This window comes from Talaromyces amestolkiae (genome assembly GCF_001896365.1).
Source record: "Talaromyces amestolkiae strain CIB chromosome Unknown scaffold22.1, whole genome shotgun sequence".
Taxonomy (NCBI): domain Eukaryota; kingdom Fungi; phylum Ascomycota; class Eurotiomycetes; order Eurotiales; family Trichocomaceae; genus Talaromyces; species Talaromyces amestolkiae.
In genome coordinates this window covers 2273-25581 of record NW_024468058.1, presented here as the reverse complement: position 1 = coordinate 25581, position 23309 = coordinate 2273, and the positions used below count along the sequence as shown (strand labels likewise).

The window sequence follows — 23309 nt, the reverse complement described above, 5'->3', positions numbered from 1 at the left end:
ACTCAATATTCATGAAAGAAAAAGAACCATTAATTAAAAACATTACACATCCACGTATTGCTCTGACCAACTCCCAAAAAAAAGATATCTATATCTCCCTGCTTTTCCATTCTCTCGACCGTCTTAATTCGTAATCAATTTCTTTGTCGGTTGTTTCGCAATCTTTGCGGATGCCTTTTGCGTCGAGAAGGAGCAATACTTATCCTTGATTGCGACTACTTCGTAGGTTCCTTCGTCGGATGTCTTGATGGTCTTTCTGTATTCGTAGGAAATGTCGTGTTTGATGTCGAGGATTTCGGCTGGTTTGCCTTTTCGGGCGTTGGAGCTTCGTGTATATCTGTGGAAAGATGTCAACAGGTCTCTATTTGAGGGCTTCTAGTAGATAAGTAATGAACGTACGTAAATTCGAATGGCGGAGTTCCTCCAAATTCAAATTGGATCTCCGCCTCTCCGCCTTCATGGATATCAACGATGCTTTCTCGGCCTCTGCTGATTCGCACGCTGGGCATCTCGTGGATGACCTTGGTGATATTCTTGTGGGCTTGACAGCGGCCACTAGCGCCGTCACTTACTGCTGTGATGGTGAATACACCTGGTTTTTCTGCGATGCGTCGGAATGTGGTCGTCGATGAAGAGGCCTTTCTTTTGACACCTTCGAAGGTATAAAAGACGTCGAATGGTGCGTGTCCTGAGAGCGAGAACGAGAGACGTTCTCCGACACAATAATCTGCCTGAGATTCAAGGGGAATGATGGTAGGGACATCCGAGACTGCGACACGCACAGACGATTGGTCCTTTTCAAAGGTTCGCTGACATCCGAGAGAATCGCCAACTCGGTGGATGCTGACAACATGTTGACCGAGTTCTAGATGCCGACGGGGTATAGGGAGTTTGTGTTTGTGACTGTGGATTGGGCCAACGGGCACCACTTCAGGCTTTGCACTTGAATGATGCTTAATGGATATATCAAGATAGAATGGGGGTTGCCCTTCCAGTACAATAGGGATCAACTCGTCACCTTCACTATCTTCCTTGCAAAATGCGTAAATATGTCCAGGCGACTCGAAGCGAGCGGATGGTAACGCATTGACAGTCTGTGAGATACTGACAGGGCTCTCCGATTTATCAGCATCGTAAAGCGCATCTGCGATACCCGTGAACTTGTAAACGTGGTTGCCCGGTTTCGACGTGTCGAGTTCCAACGATGCCACATTTGACGTGCTTTTTAAATTCCTTGCTTTCGAATTGCTGTGGTCGCGTTGGTGTTCGTATTTGACGTTGAAGGGAGCCTTGCCTTGCAGCTTCAATTCCAAGATGTCATCGTCTCCTTGACAGACACTACGTTTCAACACATTCTCACCAACACCCGTGCGTCCAGACACAGATACTACAGGTCGAGGAAGCCATTTGATCTCAAAGGTACTAGCAGATTGCTCGATGTTCCCTGGACAAGTGGCATCGAAGACTTCGACAAGTTCATATACTCCGCTCTGCGCTACTGGTATGGCTCCATTCTCATCCCAGATCTTCTTTTCTAACAGACGACCAGGGTTGGCATCTAAGTTGCGGTATTTCACGATCCAAGGTGATTGCCCACTTAGTCTTAGCGGTAATAGCACTGTGTTGCCTTCCAGATCTTGTGTGGTCCGCTTCTCCTCGATGAAGCCAAAAGCAGCTTGAGGCTTTTTAGGGCGAACATGGACGACTGCGCTGTCTTTCAGAGCGCGCTTGCAACCTGTACGGTCCGTCACACCAGTCAGTGAGATAATGTGCTCTCCACCACTGTACAGTGGCTCGGTCACAATAGTTGCAACGGATTCATGGCTTTCGATCTCGTGTTTTGTTTTCTTGCCGTTGTGCACGACCTCATAGTGTAAGGTCCACGGAGTCTCGCCAATGAAAGAGACACCAACGGTGGCTGACTCGCCAAAACAGGTTCGCTGTGGTTTGTGTGTACCCAAAAGTTGCGCCGATGCTTGCGGTTTGACATCTTGCTCCAGGACTTGCATTTTTTCTTTGAATGGCCGTGGGCCGTAAACACTATCGGCAATATCCAAGAACCGGTATCGATAGCGACCCGCGTGGGTTGGTGTAAAGTCCAGCTGTCCCCGAAGTCCGTTTATAACCTCAGAAAAGGTTTCTGTACCTTTATCGCTCTCAATGACATATCGAATACGGAATGGAGGAGATCCAATCATGTCCAAATCGACGAGAAGACCAACCGAGTTGTTGGCACATTTGTCAAAAATCTTTTCGTGTCGTAAAGACAGTTCCGGCTCCGGAGGATTGTGTAACAAGCAAGACGAAGGCTCCAATATTTCTCCGCGGCAGAAACGGCTTGACGCAGAATCCAAAGAATACCATCCAGGCTCTTTGATTTTTGGCCGGGTCTCTGATGTCTTCAGAGAAACTTGCAGAATTTTCGAAACATCGGTCTCTCCAACTGAATCTTCCGGAGAATACGAATAAGTGACCTGGAAGGGCGCATCGTCGCTATAGTCCCTTCCAGTGGAATGAAAGTGCAATGGCAATTCGGTGGTTTCTCCTTTCGCAATCTGAAGGAATTTCTGAGCGTTACAGCCGACCATTGAGAGTCTTGGTCGCTCGTGAACCGAGAATTGATGCCATTGCAGCACGTTTTTCAACGATGCTCGATCCGTGTCATCCAAGTAAGACGAATAGTTGGCGACATTACCTTGAGCGTCGTGGACTTCTTCGATGGTATAGACCCAATCGCCACCCGCATCCAATGTCTCATTCAACGCTATGCGCAGATTCGCGGTCTGTGCCCAGAAAGGAGGATCTTGCTGTTTGGGATCGATGAGAATGCTGGGCTGCTTTCGACCGGTTATCGGAACTAAGGCGCCTTCGGCATGTACATTTTGAAAAGAAAATCCACCATCGAACCCATTGATCCTGCGACTGTATTTCACTTTGAGTGGCGCCACTCCTTCAACTTCGAGAGTAATATCAGACAAGTCGCTTTTACATTTATCGGCAAACGTGTTTTTTGGGACCGCTCTAGGACAGGTTGGGACCAACGTGTCGGACGCTTTGGTTTGAACTTCAAGCTTAGACTCATCCAGAACTCTAGCTAGGCGATATATGCCTGTCTTCTTGATAGGAAAATGAAGGTCGAGGTGTCCAACTGAAGACGGTTCGCCTGCCTGCTTTCTCATCTGCCTGAGCTGTTTGTTGGATATGTTGATGGTTTCGTTTTGTCCAGTAGCTAAATCGTAACGGAGAATGTCGATAGTTACCGGGGTTGACTGGTTGACACGAATGGGAAGGGCAACAGAAGTCTGTTGCGAGTTGAGACACAGAGGTATTCCGTCAGGGTTCAGTACGGCTGATCTATCGAAGGAGTCAGTTCGTGCTAAATCATATGATCTTTACGCGCCACTCACCCTTCTGGAAGGATATGGATGATCTGTTTGCCCAAAATTAACGACGAATTATGAAGGATATCCCCAGGTTTAACTCTGTCCCCCGATATAGACATTTCTCGGTCATAAAATGCTTTGTACACAATACCTCCCCATGCTCCGAGCGGTAGCTATAAAATTAACAATTAGCAAGTCTTGTGATTCTTGGGTAAGGGAGATGCATACCGGTATGCGAAACATCAAAAAGACATTAGTAGCCGCATGGAGCAGGAAGATGGCCAGGAAAGTTGGAAAAGTCCATTCTAACCAAGGCACTCTCAAAGTCTGGATACCAAACAACAAAACTCCGTCAATGAAATTCCATTTGAGAAACAACCACGTCGAATCCAGCTCATTAGCAGCTCCCATCGAGTCGTATATCCTCCACGCTCCAAGCGCAATGTAGAGTGCCGCGACATAGAATCGTTGCGATGGTGCATCAATCACGTCGGTGGGAATCAGAGGACCCTGTCCGGGTTGCGCAGGGCGCGGACCAGTCATCACGCTCACATTCTGAGGTCCTTTGATGGCCGGGGATTCGGTTTGTCTCCGTCGATCGCGGCCTTGAGTCTGCGGACTTTGGGGAAAGGCGGATCGAAGTCGGGGAGTGCCGTTCATCGCATCTCGATTTTTTGTTCTTTGGTGAATATGGTGATGTGCAGGTATCTCTAGAGACTCGAATAAAGGCTAAAGCAACACTGTTGGACAGCTCTCAGGAAGTGATATGAGTTGAATAGCCCCGCTCCTGTAAGAAGCAAGCAGTTGGAGACTTTTCTTGCTCACTTATGCTGAAGCGCAGATCAGACTACACACTTCAGTTCAGATATGAGTAGCAGATGAACACTTTGGGCGAAGTGTACAAGTGAGCATCGAGAAAAAGCTGGTGGGCTGAAGTTGAAACACAAAAAGGTTGACCGTGTTGACGTTTTGAGCTGGAGGAAATAGTTTTGGCAGGCGCGTCACAGAGCGAAAGCTTCGGCCAATCAGAAAGCTCCCACGCCGGCGTCCCTTCTGATACAGCGAAACACCAAGACAGACAATCAGGTGCCTATTTCCTTTCTATTGTTCACTGAATTGATTTAAAGGTTTCCTCTCTCTTCACTTGGAATCATTCTATCTGCAATACATCTATACCGCGCAAAATGGGAGATCGTACCAAGAGAAGACGCCTCAACAGCGACACAAGTCCGATTCCAGACATCATAGTCGATAAGAATTCGTGGAATGGCTTCTGCGAGATTGAGTCTGAGCCAGTATGTATCTTGTTCTAAGACTGTGAGCAGGGGACTGAGTGATCATCAGGCCTTCTTCAATGTCATGCTGCGAGAATTCGGCGTCGAAGGTGTCAAGGTTCAAGAGCTATTTACTTTAGATAAGGACATGATTAATCAATTACCGCATGTATTTTCAGTCCTCCAACTCTCCCAACTTTTCTGACAAGATTTCTGCAGTAAACCAGTTCACGGCATCATATTTCTGTTTCGTTGGCATGAAGACAATCCCGAAAAGCAGGAGGCAAGCTGCCCTGACCGCTTGTGGTTTGCTAATCAGGTATTACGATATTTCATGTGGGAGGTTTTTTGCTCAAAGGCTGACAATTTCAGACGGTCGACAATGCCTGTGCCAGCGTGGCTCTCTTAAACATAGTGAACAACATCGACGATATCACGCTAGGAGATACCCTTGCCAGCTTCAAGGAGTTCACCATGCCATTCACACCTGCACTAAGGGGCGACGCTATAGCCAACTTTGATTTCATCAAGAAAATTCACAATTCATTTGCACGGTACACAGCCCCCCCTCATATCTAGTGATTATACTAACTCATCCCACAGTTCCATGGACATTCTCAACTCCGACCTATCACTCAAAGACGAGGCTGTAGCTAGTAAATCTAGCCGTCAGAATGATAACAGTGCGTCTAACGAAGCGGCTTTTCATTTCATCGCATTTGTGCCAGCATTGGGCCGAGTATGGAAATTCGATGGCTTGGAGCGTCAGCCTCAGGATCTCGGTAGGCTATTCTCCGTTGCGTAGACAGCATTATCAGAATGGCTTGCTAACATTCAAAGCACCCTGCACTGACGGCGACTGGCTTGAACAAGTTCGATCCCATCTTCTCGAGAAAATGACGGCTTATGCAGAGGACCAGATTGAATTCTCGGTGCTGAGTGTGGTGCGAGATCCGCTCAAGGACTATACCGAACAATTGGCTCGCAACGTCAAGTGTTTACAGAACATTCGCCAACATTTGAACGAGACTCAGCTCGGAGATATCAAGGCTGTACTTGGTGCTGATGATTTTGACGGTGTGACGCTGAAATCAGATCCGGCGTTGGGACTTACGGATGAGTGTCTAATGGCCGTCGAACCTTCGGAGACTGAGAAAAGTATCAGCGATAATGACCTACCGCAGGAATATGTCCGGCTAGTTAGTAACCAGCAAGGCATTAGGCTATCAATTGAAGAAGAAAAGGAGTCCCGTCGGAGCGAGGAGGCGTCTGCAGAGGTTAGGAGACATGATTGTGCGTCGGCCGTGGAATTCTGGGCTCGCGCACTAGCCAGCAAAGGTGTTGTCAAGGAGCTACTTGGCTAGAATGAAAATGTGCTCATTGAAATACTTCTTCCGCGTAGACTTGGGTGGTTTGCTTGATAAATTGTCGCGTTGTATGTCTGGTGTTGTGCCTTACAAGTGAAGTGGTATTCGGGTGTGATGTTGTAGAAATATATTGCTTCATCCACCACGTGAAAAAACCTTGGAACATAACAAACACGCGATTACGAAACTCCTAGCAAGATCCAGAACTTCAAAAGCTAATTATATATACACCCCTCCAGGATATAATCATACATGAAAACCCAACTCGAAAACCATGGACCCAGAAACCGAATTCGACACCGACACCATGATTCTCGACTACGTCTGCAGCAAAGCGACACACGCTCTCCTGTTGACGCGTATCGCGGAACTGAGCGATAGACCGGCCCATGCAGACGTCGACATTGTAAAGATCTTTGACAGTACGTTTTATATCTGCTTCATACTAAGTTCTACGCATTGGAGAAGGATGTAGGTATTGATGTTGAATTAGCATGGCACCTCCTAACAACGCACAAACATGGCGCAACGCGCCAAATCTCGCGCGATCTCGACGCAAAATTACGCCTGATATCATTCACAGCCCAATTCCTCACCAGAGCAAGGAAATCCGAATGGCGAGATAGCAGCAACGGCAATAGCAGACCCCATGGAATCCAGGGGCAGCAAGTGTTGTCGAGTACGGCATACATGACCATGCTCGAAATTCTGCGCATTCCGCGCGAGCAGTGCCTCGACGATAGGAGGCAGGTTCTATCGCTGATAGACCTGTTCCCTGACTTTTTGGACCTGTGTTTTGTGATGCGCATCACAGAGAATGAAGAGTCTCTCATTGAAGTATTGGGTAAATACACCATCCAAGCCGTCCTCGAGCAATACACGCTCTTCGGCAAGACGACGATAGAATCAGTTACCCACGCGTCTTCGCTTCTCTTACCGCACCAACCTCCCTCCTCATCCCAGAGCGAGAGGAAGAATAAATGGCTATCAGAAATACAGTCAACATACCTCACCATTCTCCATCCACCCCCACCACCAACAGCGAGTCAACAATGCGATTCGCATGAAACGCATCTCAATCGTCTGGCGCAGCAGTTTCCGACATTTGAGTTCGAGGCTATGCTTGTGATGAAATTGCAGAAGTTCTTGTTTGGGCTTGAGACGCCTCTACTCGTGAAGTTGGAGACGGGGGAGATAAACCCGTACGAACACGATGGCGGCGGCGGGGAATGATGAAGGTGGTTGTATTATCAATTATTATATCCATTACACCCCAACGGAATACAGACGACATGATGCTTCAATTACAAGGAAAGGTCAATGTATACGCAAAAGGGACTAGGACTAATCTACAAAAGTCAGACCGCCGACGACGACTACACCAAGATAAACCTTTTTCGCTGAGTTGTGTCTCTATGCTCCTCGTATCCTCTCTCTCCGGATGTACGGGTCGATGCCATGGTTCAACCCAAGAGCATGCGGCGGGGGTCTTCGATGTATTCCTTGACCTAGAAGGGATTAGTCTGGAAATTCTTGGGTGTGGGTGGTTTGTACACACCTTGACAAGGAAGGTGACGGCTTCACGGCCATCGAGAAGACGGTGGTCGTAGGTGAGAGCGAGGTACATCATCTGAATGTCATGTCAGTCCGAAATCCAACGTACGTTTATCAGGGGGCATGCATACAGGGCGGACTTCGACCTTGCCATTGACAACGACTGCTCGTTCCTTGATAGCGTGGAGACCGAGGACAGCTGTTCTTGTTAGTATATAGTAGCATGCTAGGCGGAGGTACAAACCTGTCTGGGGCAAGTTGATGATGGGAGTACCCATCAATGAACCGAAAACACCACCCTACGCAAATTAGTTTTTGTTTGAATGACAATAGCCTAAAACTTACGTTGCTGATGGTGAAAGTACCACCGGCCATATCCTCAATGGTCAACTTGTTGTCACGAGCCTAGCAAACATTAGTACGCATGGTAATATCGAATCAAAAGCATTGACTCACCTTCTTTCCGAGATCGGCAATAGCCTTCTCAATTCCAACCAAGTCCATACTCTCCGCGTTGCGCACAACAGGGGTAACGAGACCCTTCTCGGTAGCAACAGCAACGCTGATGTCGACGTAGTCACGGTAGACAATGGTGTCACCTCCGTTAGGTCCTTCGATAGAAGCATTGACGGCAGGCAAGTCCTTCATAGCAAGAACGCAAGCGCGAGAGAATGCGGACATGAAGCCGAGCTTGACGCCGGTCTTCTTCAGGACGTCATCCTTGTAGAGCTTGCGGAGTTCCATGAGCGAGGACATGTCGACTTCATTGAATGTGGTGAGGGAAGCAGCGGTGTTCTGGGATTGCTTGAGACGCTCGGCGATACGGAGTCGCATGCGGTTCATTTTGACCTAGACAAGTTAGATATGCGCCAGATAGCTTGGTCGATGTTCACATACACGTCGTTCTTCACGGCCGCCAGTCTGGGCGGTTGTGCTAGGCTGGGCTTCCTTTTTGGATTCCGTAGGCTTGGGTTTTGGCTTCTCGGGTTGCTTTTCCTTGAGAGGCTCAGCTTTCGAAGGAGTGGGTTCCTTGGTCTCTGGCTTGGACGGGGCAGGCTCGTCCTTGGGTTTCTCAGCAGCTCCGCCGCCGGAGCCGGGCTCGAGTTTTACTATGGCCTGGCCGACGGTAACGGTATCTTCTTCGCTGACGAGGAGTTCCTTGATAGTGCCAGATTCGGGAGCGTTGACAGCGACGTCGATCTAACAACTTTAGTTAACGACCGAGAGGAGATCCACCGTGGAGAGGATATACCTTGTCGGTTTCAATTGTCGCGATCTCCTCATCGCGTTCCACGAAATCGCCAACCTCTAAACTTGATCAGAATGACACTAAAGAGGGGGTTTAAACTTGGTTGCTCACGTTTCGAGAATTGCTTCAATGTACCTTCTGTAATAGATTCGGCCATCTCAGGCACCTTGACAATTGTGTCCGCTACATCGGGGAAATGGTAAGAAGAAGTTCGTAACAAACGGGGAAGATCGCGACGGACCATAGTGACGGGTTTGTTGCCTGTCCAAAAGAGATTTGAATTCGGGCGATTGAACTCTGCAGTAATTATTAGTTAGAAATGAGGTATCGAGACAAGATTGTACCACAAGACTTACCTGGCGAATTGCACTGGTCGTTGAGGACGCAAAAGAGCTCTCTGCGAGGTCAAGGCAAGCGCGGAATAGGCGCGTGACGATACAAGAGGCTTCTGCACGTTGTGGACAGATCGCAAGACAGTTTGCCTCGTCAAGCGGGCGATATTTGTTCGGCTAGCCATGGTGAATGCTCTTGAAGAGACAGCTCTGTATATAGGGAAGAATGACACTTTGACACAGATGATGTCAAGGATTGATCACACTCGACGAATCGACTGAACAGAGAGGAGAGTATAGACAGACGAATCAGTCTGTATTAAAGAACAGCAGTGAACGCACAGAGAAATAAAATAATCAGAGAAATGAGGCCGTTCAACAGGAGAATAAAGAAGGCAACCTTGACGCGGCCGGAATTTTCCTTGGAGCTGTCCGTATGGCTAATTCACTCAGTTACGTACCGTGACTACCGTTAGTCATAGCCGGCAACCCGGGCTCAGTCCCCTGCCGCCAACCCGAGTAGAGCCAAGTCTTTCCGATCGACCTCCACACGACAACTCCAATAGTCGCTCATTGCCTCGAATCAGCCACCCCCGTCAATTGCACAGTTGCTGGTACGTACACCCTGTGCTGGGAGGTGTAATTGAGTCTATCTACTCATTTAAATGACAGATCGCAGTGTGCACCGACAAGATGCCTCTCAAGCCCGCAGCGTAAGCCATCCTATCGCCGCAACGACACCAATACACCATACCATCATCGACACCGACATTGATATTAATACGGACATTAACCTTCGCATCACTAGATCCCTATACCGTCGCTCCCTGAAACTCGCCCTCGACTGGGCTGTGCATAGGCACATCTGGCGCGGCCAGGCCGTGTATATCAGATCACTCTTCGACGCCAACAAGGACGTCCGCGATCCCCGTCAGCAAAAGGTATTACCAGCACCGGGTGACAATTATCCTGGCAAGGCAATAGCTAAGGTGGAAGCAGCTACTCCTCCGAGAGACAGAAAAACTACTCGAAACATGGAAGCATCCTGATCCTTACAAAGCTCCTACGGCACCAGGAGGTATGCGCGATCGATTGGATATCAGAGTCTGATATTAGCAATACTGACGCTGTGATAGGTTCCAAATACGAGCGAAACCTTCCTCCCCGCGACCTTCCTTGTGAGTCTACGCGTTGCTTTACTCATGTTCCTTTTGATAGGGTACTGACTGTTGTTCAGACGCCGATGCACCTGGTGCGCATTAGTTAGGAGAGTAGCTAGATATCAATGGGAAAATAGAATTGACGCGTTGTACAATATCACAATCTTGATCTTAATCTTGCACGTATATCAATTGCAAACATCCATGATCATGTCGTAATTGCAAGTTCGAGAGTGATATGCTAGCCAATTTGCTCGATCGATTTATTTCGAACTACGGTCAGGAAAGAGATGCAATGAAAGCCAGAAGGATTCAGTATTCTAAGCTAATCTGGAGCCAACTATTATATCGACTCAATGAATACTCTTCGCGAGCCAGTAGAGACCATGTCCGTAGACATAATGTACAACCATGTAAAAAATCAAAAGAGCCATGAATGTGCCCAGTCCATAACCCCATTACCTCGTCAATAAGGAAACCAAACCACGCCGAAACGAAAAACATAAACGATGAAGGAAATAATAAAACGAGAAAGCAATTTAAAGCTCCTGGCTTTGACCCTTGCCGCTCTTGGGAGTCTTCTTGGGGAGAAGGTCTGGGAGAAAGTTAGACGTGTTTTGATCAAATTGGAATATGATAACGTACTCTGGTGAATGTTGGGGAGGACACCACCTTGGGCGATGGTGACGTGACCCAAAAGCTTGTTCAACTCCTCATCGTTACGGATGGCGAGCTGGAGATGACGGGGAATGATACGGGTTTTCTTGTTGTCACGGGCGGCGTTGCCAGCCAACTCGAGAATTTCAGCAGCGAGATATTCGAGGACAGCAGCCAAGTAGACAGGAGCACCTGATGGATGAATTAGTATGACGCGTACATTTGATGAAACGGGTTGGAAATGGTGGACTCACCAGCACCGACACGCTGGGCGTAGTTTCCCTTGCGGAGAAGACGGTGAACACGACCGACGGGGAAAGCAAGACCCGCCTTGGAAGAACGGCTAAGTAGACAAGTTAGCAGTGTGATTCAAATTGCGAAGTGAGGGTGATGATAAGACGCGAATGACGCGCCAAAAGAGATCAAAACATACGATTGAGAGTTCTTGCTGCCGCTGGCCTTGCCGCCGGATTTGCCTCCAGTCATTTTGAAATTGGTGATTTGATGAGTTAAACTCGAAAATAAAAGTAGTGGGCGATGGAGGACGTGAGAGTCGCGAAGACGAGCGTATTGTTGATGGATGAGCGAAAATATGAAGGGGAGAAGAGGAGAATGGGACGTCGTTGCAGCGGCCGGCGATGAGGGCGCATTTATAAGAATGCGCTGCGGGTGACGTCCGCTGGGGGAGCCGCCGTCCAGATCAACCTCTCGCTTAGATAAGACGGCCAATCACCGCCCGGATCAGACGCGTCAACGCGTGCCGCCAGGAAATCACAGCAGCGACTGTCCGCCAGCCTATCACAGGTGGTGGACTACCTCCCGATCGGGCCAAGCGCCATACCGGGAAGCCGTTACATACTCATACTACCCTCGCAGCGGGGCACTACCCGCCTTCTGCTATGCGCAGCGCAACTGATCATACAGATCATACGGTGCCGTTACCGTATCGAAATTCTGGCTGGGAAAGCCACGCTGGATCACCCGTCCTTTTGCGCGGCCAGTATAAGAGGCCTGCCTTCCCCCATCATCCACACGAGTCCATCTTCCCTCTCCATTTACTTGCATCTACACGCTCACCATTCGACTTTCTGTCTCTCCATCAACAACCAATCTCACTTTTGATTTTTAATCAACCACATTTTCATCAAAATCAAAAATGCCTCCCAAAGCTGCCGAGAAGAAGCCCAGCACTGGTGGCAAGGCCCCAGCTGGAAAGGCACCTGCTGAGAAGAAGGAGGCTGGCAAGAAGACTGCCACCGCTGCCTCTGGCGAGAAGAAGAAGCGCGGCAAGACCCGCAAGGAGACCTACTCTTCCTACATTTACAAGGGTGAGTCGATTTGACGCGTTTTTGGAATCACAACAATTACTGACGCGTCTTTGTCTTTAGTCCTCAAGCAAGTCCACCCTGACACTGGTATCTCTACCCGTGCCATGTCCATCCTCAACTCTTTCGTCAACGGTATGTCGCGTCTTCTATCTCTTTATTTTAATCTTGCATATCCTAATCCAATTCAGATATTTTCGAGCGCGTTGCTACCGAGGCCTCCAAGCTTGCTTCATACAACAAGAAATCCACCATTTCTTCCCGAGAGATCCAGACCTCAGTCCGCCTGATCCTTCCCGGTGAATTGGCCAAGCACGCCGTCTCGGAAGGTACTAAGGCCGTCACCAAGTACTCTTCCTCCGCCAAATAAGCATATCACTACCTCTTTTGCTTTTTTCGCTTTATGTCTATTACACTTGTTTTTATTGCTTGATTTTGCTGCTTCGCGCTCTGGCAACTTGGAGGCGGCGGGTTAACTGGGTGTTCGCGGGTTTCTCTAATGTGTCATGGGACGGTCTGTTTTTCTCTTTATTTTTTCTCATCCTGAATACCTTCGGCCGAAATGATTTTACGGTTTGTGATTCCAAGTGGTGAAGGTGTAACATAACGCTGGAATTGGGGATATTGTTTAGAAGCAATTCCCACCTACTCTTACTAGATCTTGAAATCAAGCTTTAGTGCATTCACATTACTCTTTCTCTTGTACTTGTTTTTTCCCCGATCATTTCTGTAATGCATTGTCTACACTAACTCGCTATCATCGTCATCGTCGAGTGCTTCCACTTCATCTAAAGCTGCTTCTCGCTCCATTGTCGGCGTCGGCACGCTTTCGGTGTCAACGATATGAATGATCGCTTTTCCACCATTCTCTTGACGCGACGATACGATCCTCCGTTTCCAGTCAGTCCAGTCGTTTTCGTCACGAATCAGAAATCCGACCAACATGCTTGGATCCATATCGTCGATGTGGATGCGTCGAAGACGTCGGGTATGACAACTATCGATTTCGTCTTGTGTGTATGCGAAATCTTCTCTGTACGGAAGCGCGGGACGGGTATGGTGAGGATCGAGGTAGAAGAAGAACGAATTCTGAACGCCGATGAAGTAATGGGATGACGACGGTCGACCACTGGACAAATCAGTTATGGCACTTTGTTTGGGGAGTGGAAGACGGACCCTGCAATTCCTAGCGACTGGGGCAGCCTGAGCAAGTCCTCAAGTCCCTTTCGATACACTGGAGTGATTCGGTCGATTCCCAGCCTGGTTCCGAGAAGGATCAGGGTAGGTCGCATGCGATCTGGCTGGTTGTACGCAACTGCTTTGAATTTGTCTTCGTAGACATATGTGTTGTCGCTGCTCACGTAGACGTTCATGCCTACGTCTTTGTATTCTTCTGAAAGTGCTCTGTTCGTTGTTAGCTGTGTCCAAGTAAATCTATGGGACAGACTCACTGTATACATGTAGCTGTAGCAGAAGGCCCGAACCATTCCCCCGGATGTTTCCCACAATACAAAGCGCCATGTCTCACGAACCGATGGATCGAGAACGGTGCAGCCGGATCATCTGCAAATAGCGAAAGTAAATTCTTCTCTTCTGTCGCGTGACTACCTCGTCGCCAGTCTGGTAAACCCGTCAGCCAGTCCCACAGCCTGAGAAATAGTTACAAAATACCTCGTCCCAGTCTTGAAATAGCCAACGCATTAGCCAAAAGGCTCTGTCCAGACCGAATCATGCACCCCCAACCAGTATCCGACGTAAACCCTTGATGGTGCTCCGTCAACTGACTCCGCAGCCGAACGCTGAGTGTCATGGCTTGCGCTGCAGTCGCATCTTCGGATCTTGCGATGGGCGGAAAGTTGGATCTGTATGTCATCCAGATTCGTGATTCAAAGTCATCGAGAAAGGGCTTGGGCCAGCCGAGATCCTTTGATGATTCTATTGTAGATGCTGCTGCTGCGGAGTCGTCTTTGTCAGATTTGAGGGCCTTATAATTTCCGCCGTCGTTTATCTGTGTATTATCTTGTATGAACGCCCTGCCTGATTCTGCGATGTCCTCCTTGTCAGCATCGTCGTTGTTGTTGCCTGCGGGGAACTCGTCCTTCGGTTGCGTCACATATTCATTCCCCAAACACCATATCTTTGACCCTGGGCCCTGCTCGTTTTTGGGCTCGGCATCCCAAAAGTACTGTATCATGCGCTTATACCGACCCAAATCAATGTTATTCATGTTTGTGTTGGGTGAGTCGGTGTAGTCATTAAATGTTGAGTGGATGAAGGGGAAGCTTGGTGTGGGGGCTGGTGCGGAGAGAAAGATATATATTTGTAGATGCATGTGCTATCACTTGATGGATGAGCAACAGATGACCACCATTGTCAACTTGACTATCTGCCCTGGACCAGACTACAACGGCACCACCGACATCCAGCACCATACCACCGTGTACATACACATTTCACCCAGGAATATCCATACCAATACATATGTACATTCGACCAGGGCTACACTCGTCGTTTTAAGCATCAAGACGCTGGAACGAGCCCGCTGACAAGCCCAAGAAGATTGCATATGCTATAATACAATATGACTCAAGGAAACAAGGCAGACAATCGATGAACAAGACATACATACATAAATCAGACTCATGCTACAAATCATTTGGTTTGCATATTCAGTTGACATCCTGACCAACCGCTTGAGACCTCCCACCTACCTGGAACAAGATTCGGAGGAGGACCAAAGCCAGACTGTAAACCCGATCATCCAAATGGAAACCTAAGAACAAATCTCCTTCAAACGGCAAACATAAGTAAGCATACTACCATAGACACATCCTAGACAGAGCAAGCGGTCTGTCCCAGTCGGGCTCCATCGCCACCGCTGTGCTGCTCCACTCCCGCCTTCCTTCTCCCGAACCACTTAATTCCTTTTTCGAACCAAGCAACACCTCACAGTGTTCTCATCGCAGATTGATCGCTAGGTGAGGCTAAAATGAGCCTATATACGTAACTGAAACCGTGCTGACAATAGCGAGTTATAGGCAGACCGTGCAGCCGATTATCGAGAGATTATTTTCGACGCGAATTACGGCAGCACTGGTAGCAATCCAGCCGCCCCGCCAGAATGTCTGGCTATGAGGAAACTCATGATTCAGCAGCACCTCTCTTTTTTCTCGATTCATGTGGCGAAAGACCACGCCACGAACCTCTGAAAGCCAACACGCGATTTAACTATCGCCCACCGAGCGACCGTGAACCCGACAGTAGTGAGGACGAGGTCGTGTTCAGCGGGAGACTAAATCAGAACACGCGAAATAACAAGGTCAGCGCAACATCTCGTGACCAGCCACAGGCTACATTCTCGCGAATAGCCGTGCAAGTTGTGGAAGAGGACATACAATTCTCCTTGCCAACACAGACAGAGAGCACTTCAATTGCTACCGATCCGCGAGATCCCGAGAACCTCCAAGATTCATACATCGGTTTATCGTCGAAGAGACAGCCCAGAAACAAGCGAAAGGGAAAGAAGAGCCAAAAACCCATCAAGAAATCTATATGGGACGATGACAGTGTCTTCGCCGACTATGTCAAAAACGTGGCTCGCAACGCAAAGACTACCTACTCGTCGAGCGAGGATGATGACGGCGAGCAAATCGATGATGTCTTTGAAGACGAATTTCGTTTAACCAAGGAAGAGAAAGCCAAATTTCGCACCTTATCGACGCTCGATATTGTCGACGAAAGCTCAATGCTTGAAGAGATTGTTAATGACATCTCTGACGAGGAAGACGATGACGATGATTCTTCGGACGACACAGATGACTCGTCCATGCTTGACGATATTATATCACAGATCCGTCATGGATCATCGCTCAAAGAACTCGAGGCACACTGGGCAAATGACGACATGTCGCTGGATCTCTTTGAAGGCGAGCGCGAGGTTGATTTTGAAATCGTGGATATGCAGCAGGATGGTCCTCTGAAGAAGAAGAACAAGAAGAGGAAAGGAAAGCGTCAGATGGACTTTGGTCTTAGCGACAGTGATCTCGAGCTTCAGATTGAAAATGCATGGGAGAAAGACCGGGACAGAAAGGCGGCCAAGAAACGCGAAAGAGAGAAGCTTCGTGCAGATGGTTTACTTGGGAAGAACAAGAAGACACTCGACCGCAGAGGCAAGGATAAATCTGGGGTTGGCATTGAGGGATTGAAGGTAGAGCTGAAGGCTTTCCTTCAGTCACAATCAGATAGGTATTCTTGGTTTACCTTTATATATTCTAGACGAGTTACTAACACCATGATAGCCTTGATCTGCCTCCCATGAAGAAGCACCACCGCAGAGTGGTACATGAATTGGCCAATGCGTTGGCGCTCAAATCCCAGTCTCGAGGCAAGGGCAATGCTCGATTCCCCGTCCTGTACAAAACAGGCCGGACGCCAAACTTCAATGGCAAGCACAGTACCAAACTTGACAAAATCCTGGCCCAGCCACGGTTCAATCTGCGCCAGAGCACTCGCATTAGTGTCAGCGAACGAGCTTCTCCGGGACCGAAGAATACCCGCCGACGCCAGACGACGAATATGGGTGCATCCTACCTTGAAGGCGAGGTGGTTGGAGGTTCCGCACCCGAGATTGGAGCAGGCAACAAGGGCAGAGCCATGCTGGAGAAGATGGGATGGAGCTCAGGAACAGCATTGGGTGCCCTCAACAACAAGGGTATCTTGCAACCTGTCGCCCACGTTGTCAAGAATACCCGTGCTGGACTGGGTTAACAAATGTCCAAGAGATAGAACTGTTCATGCGTGCGTGTTCGCCATAGACATGATTTAGACGAATGTATAGAATTACTTTCTAGATTTCTTGCCCTTTTTAGACTTTGACTGCGCCGTCTGAACGGGCTGAGCATGGCCTGTTTCCCTTAGGTGCGAGAATAATTGTGTCCGCGAAGTAAATGTAGCTTGACAATGCGCGCATATATTTTGCGCGTCTGTAGAAGAGGCTACTTGTTGCGCTGCTAGCTTCTTGGCTCTTTTTTGTTTGGCTTTTCCTAGCTTTGCTGTTGTGGCGGTTTTTGATTCCAGGTCTTCATCGTCGTCCTCTGCGATTAAACTGGTAGATAAAGATGTAGTTTCTGTTTTTGTTTGGGTTGGGTCGATGTAATCCTCATCCTCGTCCTCGGAGGCGGAAGGAGACGGGCTTCGTGATGCAATATCTGATTTCAAGGGTGTATTCTTGGTGTCTTCTATCTCGTTGATATTATCGACCTTATCTGCAGTATTATGTACCACTGCCGGGTCGACATCGTCCTCAGACTCGACCAGCCTCACCTCCTGCTCCTCATCCACATCAAGATTAAGCTCCTCATCCTCAAGCAGCATCTCCTTCCGTAACTGCTTGACAGCCTTGATATGCTTCTTACTCCTCTCATGCGCCTCAAACTGCTTCTGACTCTTAAACAGCTTGTTACACACAACGCACTCAAAATGCTCAACTTCGGATTCGGAGCTACTGAAGAACTGGCCTTCATGCTCGTCCTCACCCGGTTGCGATTCGTGGGTCTGCGCCCACTCAGGGATGACATGATCCTGCATCTTGGCCTGGTTCGCCGCGCGCGAACGCGCTGCCTGCGCAGCCGCAGACTCGCGGAGCATGCGCTGTCTCTCAGCCTCCGTTTGGATATTGGACTTGTATCGCGGATCACGCTTCTTAACAAACGCAACGAGTGAGCGCACTGCGTCGTTGTACTCCCTGACCCCGTCGTCGCGCATCTTCTTGTTTTCCTTCTCCATCAATCGCCGAATCCGTCGATCGGGTGCTTCGCTCAATTTGTATTTATCCATCCATGCGAATGACTTCTTGGTTGAAAAGCTTGTCCATACGGCATAGAACGGACGCACGACTTCTTCGTATGAGTCCTGCTTGGCCCCGAAACTGGGGTAGTCCACAGGCTCAGACCCATCCCATCGACATGCTATCCCTTCATCTGTCGCGATCTGGTCGAAAATATCTCGCAAACCACCGAAAAACCCACTCGGAGAATCCGAGAATTCCATATGCGGATTGAAATTCATTACTAGACTCGTGATGGCGGAGGATGTCATTTTGAAACCCCCCGACGCGGGCTGTTGGTCCTGACCAGTTGTTGCGGCTCCATCTTCGGCAAACTCTACATACTGGTGTGAATCGTACCATGCTCTTTCTTGGGGGTCGGAGAGGACTTCGTAGGCGCATTGTACTTCAGCGAAGAGTTTTGTGGCTGCTTCGACTTCACCGTAATTTCGGTCTGGGTGAAGTTCGAGGGCTTTTCTTCTGTAGGCTTTTTTTATTCTGGGTCATATCGTCAGTTTACAGTATGTATATGTGTATGGGATACTACTAACTCATCATCTGTTGCGTCTCGTTCTACTCCCAGAAGCTCGTAGTAGTCCGCACGATGCTCGGCTTCTTGACCGGCGTCATCGTTGTTTGAGCCTGTTGACTGACTCTGACCCATCGTGAAGGAAAAATAAACCGCCGCTATGCAAGGTATATAAATGTTGACGCTCCAAAAAAGCAAGCAATGAGTATGTGAGGCAGATGTAAATACTGAAGACTTTGTGGGGGATCGATTTTGTCTTATCTTATCGGAACGTAACATCATCGCTTCGTCTCGCCCAAACCATCCTCCCCCACGCTTATTCAGTCTAGCATAGACGCCTTTATATAATCAACGACAACATATAGTTTTGGTATTTTATGGAAACTGGATTAATCAACGCCAATGTGATATATTGACCACAATATTCCCGGGACCCGGCCGTACACCACAATGCGCGCGACCCTCGACGACCTCCCCGACGAAATCCTCCACCTGATATTACACCACAGCGAACCCGCGCAATGCCTTGCGCTCGAAAGAACAAGTCGCAGATTTCGCGGTATCACAAACGAGCCTTTATTGTGGCGGCACTACTGCCAGTCGCGATTTCAGTACTGGGATGGGAAACACAACTATGCCGATAAATTGAGACAGCCACCTTCGACAGTAGGGTGGAAGGAGTTGTATGCTGAGCGACATTTCACGGATTGGGTTACGACAAAGGTTTTAGATGATATACTCTCGAGTCAGTCGGGGCGTATCAATAAGGCGCGGGTCATTATTGATCATGGGTATGATGTGAAGGATACGCTTTTGCGACATGCGCGTGCCAGTATGGATTTGGATGATTATTTGGCTAGAAGGTGCGTTGGTTGACCATTTTCTGAAGGAAATTGTGATTGACGCGTTGATTGTATGCAGATATTACAGTCATGCCATGTTGGGCTGTCTACAGCGCAATATAGCTATACCACTATGGGCCAATTTGAGGGAGAATGGGAGAGATACATCACTCGAACGTGCCCTGGGCGGCTTTGATCTTTTCGTTCCCCAATGCGGGATTGATTCACTTGAAGAGGTAGGAATTTATTGCATCGTTTCTCCTTGGACGAGCTTACTTACTTTGGATGGCGACAGATACGCGACATGCTTGATGCCATCGCAGACAATGTATTACAACGGAATCCAGACATACGCAGTCTGACACCACGTCAGAGGGCGCTATACATCGCATCTTACCTGCTCTCGAATAGTTACACTGGCATACGCGCTGGTCGGGAATACCACAATCTAGAGCACAACTTCCTTGGACTGGCTCTACGGGATCAAGGGCACAACTCTTTGCCTTTGATTTCGGCTACAATATACTGCGCTATTGCGCAACGATTTGGACTCAATGCCCAACCATGCGGATTCCCTTTTCATGTGCTGGTCATTATCTTACCCGCTGTCGGCTTCAACATGGATGGAAGGGAAATTACAGACGACAGTCCCGGTTTACCAATGTATATGGACCCGTGGCGATCTGACGTTGAAGTTCCCGTCACTGATCTGCAGCGTCAATTGAACCTATATGGGCCTCAAATGGGCGGCCAGTCACAATTTCTCGGAAAGACATCATTATCAGATATAGTCTGGAGATGCGGCAAGAACATATTGAACTCGTTGCAAGACGTTCCGGAAGACCCAAATGTTTTGGATCCTGAAAGCGCTCGATATGCGGGTCTCTGGTCTTTGATGTTGACTACACCGGACTCTAGATTTAACGAGGTCAGAAGAAGACTGCCGTGGTTCATGGAACTCTTTTTCAAAGAATTTCCATGGGACATTTCCCTGGTTGAGCAGTACGTGTTGTCACGACTCCGGGACTCGATCGAGGTCGACCATGTCTCGGAAGGATTACGCGTCATGCGTACGGTCGACGAGATGGCAAAGACGGTCCATCCGCGTGGACCAGAGCATCAAAAGGTCAAGTACCGAGTGGGCCAAGTTTTTATTCATCGGCGGTACGATTACCAGGCGATCATTACGGGATGGGACGCGGAATGTGATGCGGGCGAGGAATGGATGCGGCGGATGGGCATTGATCAACTCCAAGCCGGACGTAAGCAGAGTTTCTACCACGCGCTGTTAGTATATCCGTTCATACTTTTCCCCGGGTTGAGCTGATATGTGGTCGTAGTGTCGAGGATCGAAGTATCCGCTACGTCGCAGAAGAGAACATTCAGACCATCACGCCGACCATGTCGGATCTGTCTAGCCGGCTGCTGGCCATCGCGGGCAAGCATTTCAAGCGGTGGGACGAAAAGGAGCGGAGATTTGTGAGCAATATGCGTGACGAATACCCGGACGACTGATGGTCAGATGTACGATATACTATGTAATGATAATGATCATGACTGCTGTATGTTGCAGTGTATTCTCGGCTGTTGAGGGCCGTGTCATACGATACATGGTAGACTCAGCGGATTAAGAAGCTAAGCCCTAACTTAGTTGGTGAGAACGCAAAGATGACTAAGCTGATCTGACTCGGAGGGAGCGTACCCGATCGGAACAGCGTTAATCCGGGCCTGATGTGCAGCTTAGTCATTGATGTCCACCAATCACGGCGCAGAGAAAGGGGTCGCACCACCCGGGAAGGCGTCTCCTCTCAGGGGCTGCAGCCAATCAGCACTGCGACATCACTCCACCCAGCAGGCGGTCTCCTTTTCCTGCAAGATTTGCCTCCAGAAACTATTACTTATACCCTACAGCCTCTTCCCAATTCTCTTTCTGGCAGCACCTCAGCTTCCATACAACTGACTATAGCATCTCTCTAGTTGTATGCGCCTGCCAGTCGATCCAAACCTACAAGATGTATGTCCATGAATGCCCCGCGTCTCACACCACGGCGAACTCCACAAACTAAACCTCCCTAGGAATTCCACCCTGTTTTCTGCGACACCGGAGACGTACTGGAGCCATTTCGAGGAGATCTCCAAGTACAATGTCCACCTTAATGTCTTTGAGAGACTGTGGGTAGCCTGGTACGCCTTTATGCAGAACGATGTCCTCGCAACTGGCATTATGTCGTTTGTGATGCACGAAGTCGTGTATTTCGGCCGAGCTCTCCCTTGGATCCTTATCGACACTTTGGGTCTCTTCAAAAAGTACAAGATTCAGGATGTAAGAATCGCCATTGAATGTCCTCCTGCTCTGCATATCACTAATTCGCGACTGCCCATACAGAACAAGATCCCCACCTTGAAGGAACAATGGGAATGCGCGAGACTCGTTCTTCTTAGTCACTTTACTGTTGAACTTCCTCAGATTTGGTAAGCTATCCTCGGCTCGGTAAATTATTTCCTGAACAAAGCTTACGAATATTCAGGCTCTTCCATCCCATGGCCCAATACTTCGGTCTCACTACCACGGTTCCCTTCCCTTCTCTCTGGACGATGGCATACCAAATCGCAATCTTCTTCGTTATGGAGGATACATGGCACTACTTCCTTCATCGCGCTCTTCACTGGGGTCCTCTTTACAAGGCCATTCACAAGATCCACCACCAATACTCTGCTCCTTTCGGCTTGGCTGCAGAATACGCTTCTCCAATTGAAGTCATGCTTCTCGGATTCGGAACCGTTGGCTGCCCCATCTTATGGTGTGCTTTCACTGGCGACCTCCACATCTTGACCATGTACATTTGGATCGTCTTGCGCTTGTTCCAGGCTATTGATGCTCACAGCGGCTACGAGTTCCCATGGAGCTTGCACCACTTCCTGCCTTTCTGGGCTGGCGCAGACCACCACGATGTTCACCACGAGAAGTTCATTGGCAACTTTGCCAGCAGCTTCCGCTGGTGGGACTTTGTCCTCGACACTGAATATACTCCTGAATCGGTGAAGCGCTGGCGTGAGAAGAAGGCCGAGAAGGTGGCCAAGAAGGCTAACTAGAATGTCTTTCTACCTCTCCGACGCGTCTGAACTTCTTGCTTACTTCCCTCAACCACCGCATTTCATCAGTCATCAATGTCGATTGCTCTTCGTGACGAAGCATGACCAGACAAGACCGGGCCAAGGCACCCCTTGATCTTTCAGGACACAATACTTGTTCAACTACCCTTTTTAATGCCTGTTTCTTGTGTATAGAACCCCGACTCGTTCAGGATTACGATTTTGCTGTATCGTTAAACAGCAACCCTATAGTTATAGACTTTATGAGGATAAAGATAATATCAATGACTTATATGTATCTTATAAACCAATAAAGATCCACCCATCGGTCTTGAACCAGAGAGTCCAAGTCATCCTCGCTCTCATTTGCTCAATGCCGACTGACTACCTAGACTAGCTGGGTTGGCAATGGACAACAATGAGACCGGGCCGTCGAAACGTTCAAGATCTTCGCGCAAAACTTCCATGTACTCATCTGGCAGAGGAGAACCCCGGACGATCCAGCGAAAGTGAGTCTTCCTTGGCCCGAGAGAGTCCAGACCGTTGTTCCAAAAAAGATCATGGCGGGATAATTAGGCCTTGGGACTTGAAAAGTTATAGACTGCTTGGAGGCGTCGTACTCTGTAAGTTCCTTCAAGAAGGTGTATTGCTGACCCTTTCTTTGCCCGGTGGGATAGACATAGTTGATGGTCTGGTTCGTTCATTTCATCATCGTGGATA

The 23309-nt window shown here is 48.7% G+C and overlaps 12 protein-coding genes across 12 annotated transcripts; 7 read left to right on the top strand and 5 right to left on the bottom strand.

Moving 5' to 3' along the window:
- Positions 1-123: 123 nt before the first annotated feature.
- On the bottom strand, positions 124-4043 carry BHQ10_008988 (uncharacterized protein; the record flags this gene model as incomplete). Its single annotated transcript, XM_040881853.1, has 4 exons — positions 124-337; positions 400-3354; positions 3408-3556; positions 3612-4043. The coding sequence occupies 4 exons, from the start codon at positions 4041-4043 to the stop codon at positions 124-126; spliced, it is 3750 nt and encodes a 1249-aa protein (XP_040737490.1).
- A 524-nt stretch (positions 4044-4567) lies between these two features.
- Positions 4568-6021, top strand: BHQ10_008987 (uncharacterized protein; the record flags this gene model as incomplete). The annotated part of the gene is made up of 5 exons (XM_040881852.1): positions 4568-4678; positions 4728-4775; positions 5030-5211; positions 5261-5439; positions 5498-6021. 5 exons carry the CDS (start codon positions 4568-4570, stop codon positions 6019-6021), a joined length of 1044 nt encoding a protein of 347 aa, XP_040737489.1.
- Positions 6022-6298: 277 nt separating this feature from the next.
- On the top strand, positions 6299-7257 carry BHQ10_008986 (uncharacterized protein; the record flags this gene model as incomplete). The annotated part of the gene is made up of 2 exons (XM_040881851.1): positions 6299-6446; positions 6518-7257. The coding sequence occupies 2 exons, from the start codon at positions 6299-6301 to the stop codon at positions 7255-7257; spliced, it is 888 nt and encodes a 295-aa protein (XP_040737488.1).
- Positions 7258-7487: 230 nt separating this feature from the next.
- BHQ10_008985 (uncharacterized protein) lies at positions 7488-9344 on the bottom strand (the record flags this gene model as incomplete). Its single annotated transcript, XM_040881850.1, has 11 exons — positions 7488-7532; positions 7583-7654; positions 7710-7777; positions 7823-7877; positions 7924-7983; positions 8035-8427; positions 8476-8778; positions 8831-8886; positions 8939-9010; positions 9069-9124; positions 9184-9344. 11 exons carry the CDS (start codon positions 9342-9344, stop codon positions 7488-7490), a joined length of 1341 nt encoding a protein of 446 aa, XP_040737487.1.
- Positions 9345-9852: 508 nt separating this feature from the next.
- Positions 9853-10422, top strand: BHQ10_008984 (uncharacterized protein; the record flags this gene model as incomplete). The annotated part of the gene is made up of 5 exons (XM_040881849.1): positions 9853-9872; positions 9968-10100; positions 10159-10237; positions 10296-10337; positions 10397-10422. 5 exons carry the CDS (start codon positions 9853-9855, stop codon positions 10420-10422), a joined length of 300 nt encoding a protein of 99 aa, XP_040737486.1.
- A 436-nt stretch (positions 10423-10858) lies between these two features.
- On the bottom strand, positions 10859-11462 carry BHQ10_008983 (uncharacterized protein; the record flags this gene model as incomplete). Its single annotated transcript, XM_040881848.1, has 4 exons — positions 10859-10914; positions 10965-11168; positions 11231-11319; positions 11410-11462. 4 exons carry the CDS (start codon positions 11460-11462, stop codon positions 10859-10861), a joined length of 402 nt encoding a protein of 133 aa, XP_040737485.1.
- A 670-nt stretch (positions 11463-12132) lies between these two features.
- Positions 12133-12671, top strand: BHQ10_008982 (uncharacterized protein; the record flags this gene model as incomplete). The annotated part of the gene is made up of 3 exons (XM_040881847.1): positions 12133-12304; positions 12365-12436; positions 12493-12671. 3 exons carry the CDS (start codon positions 12133-12135, stop codon positions 12669-12671), a joined length of 423 nt encoding a protein of 140 aa, XP_040737484.1.
- A 371-nt stretch (positions 12672-13042) lies between these two features.
- On the bottom strand, positions 13043-14528 carry BHQ10_008981 (uncharacterized protein; the record flags this gene model as incomplete). Its single annotated transcript, XM_040881846.1, has 4 exons — positions 13043-13430; positions 13478-13705; positions 13834-13921; positions 13973-14528. The coding sequence occupies 4 exons, from the start codon at positions 14526-14528 to the stop codon at positions 13043-13045; spliced, it is 1260 nt and encodes a 419-aa protein (XP_040737483.1).
- An 894-nt stretch (positions 14529-15422) lies between these two features.
- On the top strand, positions 15423-17068 carry BHQ10_008980 (uncharacterized protein; the record flags this gene model as incomplete). The annotated part of the gene is made up of 2 exons (XM_040881845.1): positions 15423-16546; positions 16600-17068. 2 exons carry the CDS (start codon positions 15423-15425, stop codon positions 17066-17068), a joined length of 1593 nt encoding a protein of 530 aa, XP_040737482.1.
- A 72-nt stretch (positions 17069-17140) lies between these two features.
- BHQ10_008979 (uncharacterized protein) lies at positions 17141-18789 on the bottom strand (the record flags this gene model as incomplete). The annotated part of the gene is made up of 2 exons (XM_040881843.1): positions 17141-18623; positions 18677-18789. 2 exons carry the CDS (start codon positions 18787-18789, stop codon positions 17141-17143), a joined length of 1596 nt encoding a protein of 531 aa, XP_040737481.1.
- A 315-nt stretch (positions 18790-19104) lies between these two features.
- On the top strand, positions 19105-21011 carry BHQ10_008978 (uncharacterized protein; the record flags this gene model as incomplete). The annotated part of the gene is made up of 4 exons (XM_040881842.1): positions 19105-19517; positions 19576-19732; positions 19792-20783; positions 20837-21011. The coding sequence occupies 4 exons, from the start codon at positions 19105-19107 to the stop codon at positions 21009-21011; spliced, it is 1737 nt and encodes a 578-aa protein (XP_040737480.1).
- Positions 21012-21522: 511 nt separating this feature from the next.
- BHQ10_008977 (uncharacterized protein) lies at positions 21523-22589 on the top strand (the record flags this gene model as incomplete). Its single annotated transcript, XM_040881841.1, has 3 exons — positions 21523-21819; positions 21883-21968; positions 22025-22589. 3 exons carry the CDS (start codon positions 21523-21525, stop codon positions 22587-22589), a joined length of 948 nt encoding a protein of 315 aa, XP_040737479.1.
- Between the last annotated feature and the right edge of the window lie 720 nt (positions 22590-23309).